At 46.4% G+C, this 8,058-nt stretch overlaps 1 protein-coding gene across 1 annotated transcript; it reads right to left on the reverse strand.

The window, feature by feature from the left end:
* Positions 1–578: 578 nt before the first annotated feature.
* On the reverse strand, positions 579–2,759 carry TMSB4X (thymosin beta 4 X-linked). The gene is made up of 3 exons (XM_004435116.3): positions 2,642–2,759; positions 1,447–1,560; positions 579–1,018 (listed from the first exon to the last, which is right to left on the reverse strand). The coding sequence occupies exons 2-3, from the start codon at positions 1,544–1,546 to the stop codon at positions 984–986; spliced, it is 135 nt and encodes a 44-aa protein (XP_004435173.1). The 5' UTR covers positions 1,547–1,560; positions 2,642–2,759; the 3' UTR covers positions 579–983.
* Between the last annotated feature and the right edge of the window lie 5,299 nt (positions 2,760–8,058).

An 8,058-nucleotide genomic window follows, 5' to 3' on the forward strand; every position in this document is an offset into this window, starting at 1 on the left:
ATTTATCATCAATCATAAATGCACTTTTTTTATAAAAGCAATTTTAAATATTGAATTCTGATTGGAACCAGCCATTAGACAAGGAAGAACGTCTTGAATTTTTTTATAGAACAGCTGTTAAAAATGTAATTTTTCCTTATTTGACAAAATTTTTTAAATTCTATTTGTGTCACTGCTGGTCATTTGCTAAGTAACCAAGTTCAGTTTGACACCTGAGACAAACATCGTTCTGTGAATTATCACTACCTTCATTTTCTCGATAGGACGCAATAAACTTAATGTTGGCTTAGCAAATGCTATAAAAGTTAAGAACTGCGAATATATTTTTATCCAGTTTTCTATACAACTCCTACTAGGAATTCAATCAGCCTAAGAAAATGATCTCGCAATTACCTAGTATAGACAAGCTATTTAACATACCTGGATGAAACCCCTTTCTATGTCTTCGAAAATTTACTTAAATTACCAGATGCTGGGCATCTGTTGCTCCCCAGTGAAACCAAGAGGCAGGCCCTTTTGCAAAGGTTTCATCTTCAAGCAAGCCGCTGGCTCCTTCCAGACACAAACAGTGACACCAGCCAGGTTTTAAAACATTTTATTTGCATATTAAAAAAATTGTGCATTCCAATAATTAAAATCATTTGAACAAAAAAATGGCACTCTGATTAAACTGCATTTTACAGCCTGCAGGACACCTTGGACCAGCTTGGTTTTACTCTAGATTTCACTGTCGTCCCCCTAGCTTCTTCCTTCACCAACATGCAAGTTCTTTTCCTTCCCTGCCAGCCAGACAGGCAGATGGGAGAGGCAGGCGCGGCCTTCGTTGTCAGTAGTTCTCGCTTCTTTGATGTGAAAAGGGGCAGCACAGTCATTTAAACTTGATCCAACCTCTTTGCATCTTACAAAGTTAAACAGCTAAAAGAAGTAAAATAAGAAGGCAATGCTTGTGGAATGTACAGTGCATATTGGCGGCGCACGCCTCATTACGATTCGCCTGCTTGCTTCTCCTGTTCAATCGCTGTGACCGGAAAGAAAAAGACAAAAAGAAAAAACATGGAGGAGGCTGCTTATGCGGATTCAGTATAGCCTAGTATAACATTATAGTATTTTCGTTTACAATCTCTCCATATCGTGAAAATTCTACAAGTATCAATAGGCATTCCATCATGAAATATTTATAATAGAACATTTTAACACATAAAAGAATTTGCATATTAATATGGTATATTAAACATCCATTATTAAATTATTAAAGCCCTGTGTTTGCTGGCTGCAAAAAATTTTTAATTAACCTTTCCAGGCCGCATTCATCATAAAACTGTCGGCTCCTCCCCCACACTCCTCGCCCCCCTCAATTCTCCTCCCAGCCCCTCCCATCCTCTCCCACCCACCCCGCCACTCCCGCCCAGCATGTTCTCGAGAAGTGTGGGGGCGGGGGAGACTTACTTTCTTTTGAAGGCAGTGGATTTTTCTCTTGCGTTTCTGTCTTCTTCAATTTGGACTTATCGAATTTCTCAATCTCAGCCATATCGGGTTTGTCAGACATGGTTGCAGAGGAAGCTGTAAGTACAAAGCCAAGAGCGAGGCTGAGAGCGAGCCACCCACTCTCGTCTCTCCGGGCTCAGAAATGTGTATCTCCCCCTCGCATTTCCTGCCTGAAACCCGACTCTGCCTCCTTCCGCTTTCATTTGGGGCTAAAGATCTTCCTCTTTCTGCAGGAAAAAAAAGACACCCCCGTCCCTTCAATATTTCAAAACGCGGAGGACCAAACTGGAAGATCGCTCATTAGCAGGCCCGAATCGTTTGGAACAAATGCAATTGACCACTGTGGGTTAACTACAGCGTTTCAACAGTAAAATCTGGCTAGAAGGAGTAGAGAATAGTGAAGCCCTTTCCAGTTTAAGGGAGAGAATCGAGTGAAACTTCTTAAAGCGAAGCCAAGGTTGCACACAGCGTTTCCCTTTTCTATACGTGGTCTCTCCCCGCAAAACGCGGGCCCCTCCTGCTTTCTTCTTTCTCACAAAGGCGGCAGCTGCTGCCGGGCGCCTCCGACCACCGCCCTATCCGCTTCCTCACTCGCGCTCAACAATGCCGCCAGCCGCACACAAAGCTGCCCCCACACCCCATAAATCAACCCCAATCTGCATTTAGGGGCAATTCGGCAGCCTCTACACACATTCCCTGCAAGAAGGGTGTGTTTTTTTAACCTCACGGTATAGCCCAGCCACCTGAAACCTAGACAGATGCAGCCCACAAAGCCATCAGAAGCTGGAGGAAAAAATGTAATTGTCGCAGCTCCGGGCTTGGGTGGGTGTGAGTTGGAACAAAGGATCTTTCTGTTCCTGATTAATCACCGCCTAAGAGGCAATGTAGAATGCCTTTCGGGTGGAAAGAAAGAAAAAAATGTTCCCTTGAAGCTACATAGCAAAAGGCCCCAGTATTTTTTTTTAAATCACGAAGTTCCCGACCCCGTTACCCAGCATCTGGAAGGGTTTAGCATCCCAAGGCAGCCTTTCCCGGGAGGACCACTTGGGCTCGGCTTTAGGGATGCCTTAATAGGGTTGCGGGCGCCGAAAGGGCGAAGGCGGGCGCCGTGCGGGGAGGGGACCAGAGGGCAGGGGGCAGGGGCCCTGGGGCTCACCGGAGCGAGGCGCGCGAGCGAGTGGAGACGGGTCTGCGAAGTAGCCGCCGCCGAGTGCCGGGCGGGGCGCGGCGGGCGCCGCTATATGGGCGCTCCTATGTAAATGAGGTGATGTCACCCGCGGGCCCGCTTAACTCCTTCGCGCCGCGGCTCCGGAACGGCGTCCGGGGGCCTACCTGGCGTTTGCGCCCCCCACCCCCACCCCGCGTCCACCAATGCACCCTCACCACAACGAGGGGGGGAAAATAAAACGAGCAAAAGCCCACCTTCCGACATTTCCTTCATAATGCATTTTCCCCCTTTTATATCTACATCATCATAATGGATTTTTGCAACCGCCGCGAAAACCTGCTCTTGGGGACCAGAGCGTGATAACTAAGGGCCTGGGCAGGACCTAGGGGGACAGGCATTCCTTTACTGCGAAGCTGGCTTTGTCTGATGCAGACATCCCCGAGCAAGGGTGCGCTGTGCCTCGCAGGAGGGCCTCACCCACTGCAGGGGTAGATGCCTGTGACTCAGCTTTCAGGCCAGTGGAGGGCTTGCGCCCCACCCCGGCCCTCTTTGTCTCCTCGCTTGCCTTCTCCTAGACTTGGGGGGGAGGTAAAGCACCCTTACGTGATTAAAGAAAAAAAGTTTCATCACTGTAACATCCATATTTTTTTCATCGCTATAATTTTTGTGACCACCCAAATCAAACAGACGTAATACTTGCTGGGTGGAGGATAATTTGTCTGGAGTTTATAGAGTACAACGCCTTCTCTTTAGAAAAAAAGTCAAATTCAAGCTCTGCTATTTCTGCCTGACAATGAGGAAGTTCTTTTACTTTTCTGTTCCTTATTCTCCTAAATTATACAAATGATTGCTAAGGAGGCCCGTGCTGAATACCAAAGACTGCAAGCCCATTATCTCTAAAATCTGAAGGTTAAATTTCAAAATCGAACTCTCTATTTTGAAGGAGCCTTTCTGGAACAAGACATTTTCGAAGTGCACTTCTGAATTACATCCGGAAATAGGGGAGATTTAGGTAGAGAGGAGCAGTTTTCAAAATGGCACCTGACTCGGTGAATACCCCTCCCTCGCTGCTGAAATTAGTTACAAACACCATGGCTGCGCCGGCAAATGGCCTGTGAAAGGAAAAAGACCCACAGGTTGAAAAAGGCCCACTTGAGGTTATTTTGAGACGCAAAGGGGTATGCACAATACTCCTTCTCCTTTCTGCATCCTGAGGAAATGTTTCCAGAAACTCCTTGCTAATTGTGTTTATGGCAGAGGCTTTTGTCTCACTGGGAATTGGAGTTAAGTGTGATGTAGACCCTTAGAAGCCCCTGGAGGAGCAGCTGGGACTTCCCCATTTCTTCATCCACTTGACTTCCTTCTTCCTGGGGGGAAGGGGGGAGGGGGTGGGCAGTGGCAGGTGACTGTCTGGTTCCCCAGTTCATGCTCTGCTGGGTGGCTGCCATTCTGCTCTCCCAATGGGGGCACTGGACCTTTTCGTGCAGGCACAGGATGTCACCTCTCTGGTTTACATCCCCCTGACCCTACCCTAGTTGACTGACCTGAGAGTCCACTTCATCGTGGAAACTCAGAAAAGATGGAGCAGGATGAATTTTTGGCCTGTTTCAGCTGGCAGGTACATCGTACTGACACCATTTCTGTAGGCTCTGTGATTCCATTTCCCCTCACCCAGCTGCTGTCAAAAATCATTCCTTTCCTCCCCCATGACTCTTGATTACAGACGACCCACTACCAGCTCAGTTGCTTCTTCTCCCCAAGGCCTTTTCCTTAGAAAGGGTTAGGCCTTGCAGAGCAATGTCTCCAAAGGAGATGGACGAGCAGAAATTTGTAAATGCCTAGAGAATTTTTTTAGTTTGGTGACAAGCAGCCTTCCACTGTGTTTAACTATTAATAGAAAGAGAGGAAGGGAGAGAGAAGGAAGCAGCTGGCAGAAAGGAAGAGAGCCGCCATACTGGGCTTGACTTGCCAACTTATCAGGGACTGAGAGAGAATGGGAAGGGGAGGGTGAGGCAGACGAAGGGAAATGAAAACTAACGGAATATTCCCAAGAGCGTGTGACCCTGGCCATGTTAATTAATTTTTCTGTGCCAGAGTTTTCTCATCCCTGCAGCACCTCCCTCACCGGGTTGTTGGGAGGCCTAAATGCTTAGGACAGTGCATGACACTTAGTAAGTGCTTTGTATTGTTATTATTATTATTTAGGATGGAAGGTTGAGAAAAAAATAATAAATGTTTTAGTGTTTGGAATTCATTTAAAATTTTAGATGTTTTAATATTACTTATTTCTCTTGTAAAGTACCAGTAAAAATGAGATCTTTTGCTAGTTTTTCAGCAAATAAAAAGTGACAACTCCTAAGCCAGCCCTGATGGCCTAGCGGTTAAAGTTCGGCGCTCTCACCACTTCGGCAGCCCAGGTTCACTTCCTGGTCGTGGAACCACACCACCCGTCTGTCAGTTGCCATGCTGTGGTGGTGGCTCACATAGAAGAACTAGAAGGACTTAGAACTAGGATATACAACCATGTACTGGGGCTTTGGGGAGGAAAAAAAAAAAAAAAGGAAGATTGGCAACAGATGTTAGCTCAGGGTGACTTGTTCCCTGCCAAAAACAAAAACAAAAACAAAAAACAACTCCCGTTGGTCGATGCCTTCTAAGAGTCAGGCATTGTAATAGGTGCTCTACATTTGTTTTTGCCTTTCATGCCCACTGCCTCTCCCTTGAGGAGAGGTTTACAGATGGGGAAACTGAGGCTTAGAGCTCTATCTTTGTGATAACTCAGCCGGTAGCCACTCTCAATTATTATGCTAAGGGGTACATAAAAGTCTTCACCCTGTGCCCCCAATCCGTGCCTGAGAAGCACCAGGAAGAGTGGGAGGCAGGCTGCTTTGTTTCTCACAACACCTGGTAGGTAGTAGTTGCTCAGTAAACAATTAGGGCATTGCATTGAGCTGCCGTGCTTAAGTGAGAAACGTCCTTGAACTTGGCTCTGCCCCACTCTGAACTTGTGACTGTCGCCACCATGCTTTCTTCTCCAGATAATTAAATCCTTTCAGTATTAATGTTTCAGATGCCGGGGATCATTCCTGCCTCATGGAAGCTACCATTTATAAGTGGTTAGCATGTACTGGGCACAACAAACTTGAAGGTGGGCATTTTCAATCCCAGTTGAAAAGACGGAGGCTTGGAGGGGCAGAGGAACTGCAGGGTGCACTCTGGGGTCAGAGCTCTCTGGGAAAGATGAGCAAAGAGCCCACCTGGCAGGGGCCCTGCCTTCCTCATCTCGTGGGCTACAGCGCCCCGTGAAAAATGTGCCAAGAGAGCCTGCATTGGAAGGTGGCCCCCCTCCAAGCCCGTGCCCAGTGGAACCAGGAAGAGGTGTCAGGGCACATTGTGTTTTATTTTGCTTTCCAGGGTGCGCCTGGGACGGTGTTGTAGCTATTTCCAAAGCTGGGGAAATAGCCACTGAAGTCTGAGCTCATGAAAATTAGTCCTATTATTTTTAACCTGTGAAATTTTGTGCAGAGCACTGGCCAGAAGAGGAGAAGGAAGCAGAGGAGAAACAGAGGGACAGTGACAACAGCAAGGCTCCCAACTCTGCTGTCTCAAGCCCAGGTCCCTTTGTCTGGATTTCAGGGCCTCCTACCATCTGCCCCCACCTGCCTGCAACCCATTTTCCCCTGAGACCTCGCAGTCTCCATCTGTTCATCTAAATCCCCTTAAAGACACAGTCCAAGTCCCCCCTTCATGACAGGAAGAGGATATTTAGTGGACTACCTGTATGCTGGACCCTCTTTTAAAGCCCTTTGCATGCAATGTCTGATTCAGTTCTCACCGATGCAGGGGGGTACTATACCCCATTTTACTGTTAAAGAAACTGATGCTCAGAGAACTTAAGCAACTTGCTTGAGATCAAACCCCCAGGTCTATCTATCAAGTCCGCGTCCTTCCATTGAGGCCCATCTCTACCTTAGTCTTTCTCCAGGATTCCCACCTGTGGTGGCTTCACGTTATGCTCGGTGCGATGGAACAGAAGGCTCCCTCAGCTAGTGTGCTAAAAATGAGGATACCAAGGAAGCAGAGAAGAGTCAAAGAACACTCTCGAGAATGTTGAATGTTGTGCTGCTAATTTTTCTGTCCGCTCTGTTGATCTGATGGAATCATAGAGCCAAAAGGAACTTTAAAGGGGATCTCATTCAACCCAGTTCCCTTCTGTGGCTTGAATTCGCCTCTACAACATCCCCTCCAAGTGGTTACTCAGCCCCTGCACAGCAAGGGCAACAATAAGAAGGCAGAGAATCTTCGAGTATACGCAGGGAACGGTGAGTAGCTTAGTTTGGCTAGGGCTTGCATAGAATGAGAGAAAGTGACAGGAAATAATGTTGACAGGCAGGCAGGGGCCAGGTTGTATAATATTAACAGCAGCAGCAGCAGCAGCAATCATGACCATAATAGTAGCAAACATTTTTTGAATGCTTACCATCTACAGGGGAGTTTTCCACGCGGACTCTCCCTAAATCCTCACACAACCCTGTGACAGAGGCAAATAACGGAGTCCTGGAGAGATTAAATAATTTACCCAAAACCACACAGCGAAAGCCAGAGGCAGGGCTTGAACTCAGACTGGCTGGCCCAGAAGCTGCCTCATTTCAACACTATACTTTTCTAGAATCCTAAGCTAAGGCCTATAGACTTTGTTCTATAGTCCAGATAAGGTAAAGTTATATTCCATCTGGATAAATCATCCAACTTTTCCATCATTAAAACTTTTAAACATAGATATCATAGCAATAGGTCATATAAATAAAAAAGTTGCCTGCTCCAATTTTCAAATTATTTCATTACAGAAATTCAACATGCTCTTTTTGAACATTGGTAGTGTCACACAGCTTTTCACTACTTTAATATTTTTCCCAGTAGTCATTCATATTACAATGGTTAAAAAAATTAGTAGGTCAAATAATATATTGAAAGGGGAGGCATTACATACTCCCAACAGCCTTCTGCATTAAAATGATAAACTTTTTCCCTCATTGTGAAGCAGAATTATCATTAGCAAGTAATAAGTGTTTATATATTTTTATGTGCTTCTTCTATGGATATCAAAGCTTTTTTATAGAATACAGTAGTAGTCTCCCCTTATCTGTGGGGGACACGTTAGAAGACCCCCAGTGGATGCCCGAAACCTTGGATGGTACCAAACCCTGTATATACCATGTTTTTTCCCCAACTAATGGACTAAGGGCAGGTGGCGTTTACAGCATGGATCCGCTGGACAAAGGGATGATTCACGTCCTGGGCAGGATGGAGTGGGACAGTGCAAGATGTCGTCACATTACTCAGAATGGTGCACAGGGCTGGTCCCGTGGCTTAGCGGTTAAGTGTGCGTGCTACGCTACTGGCGG

The sequence above is a fragment of the Ceratotherium simum genome, chromosome X (genome assembly GCF_057802395.1).
Source record: "Ceratotherium simum simum isolate JZ-2026a chromosome X, ASM5780239v1, whole genome shotgun sequence".
Classification (NCBI taxonomy): Eukaryota; Metazoa; Chordata; class Mammalia; order Perissodactyla; family Rhinocerotidae; genus Ceratotherium; species Ceratotherium simum.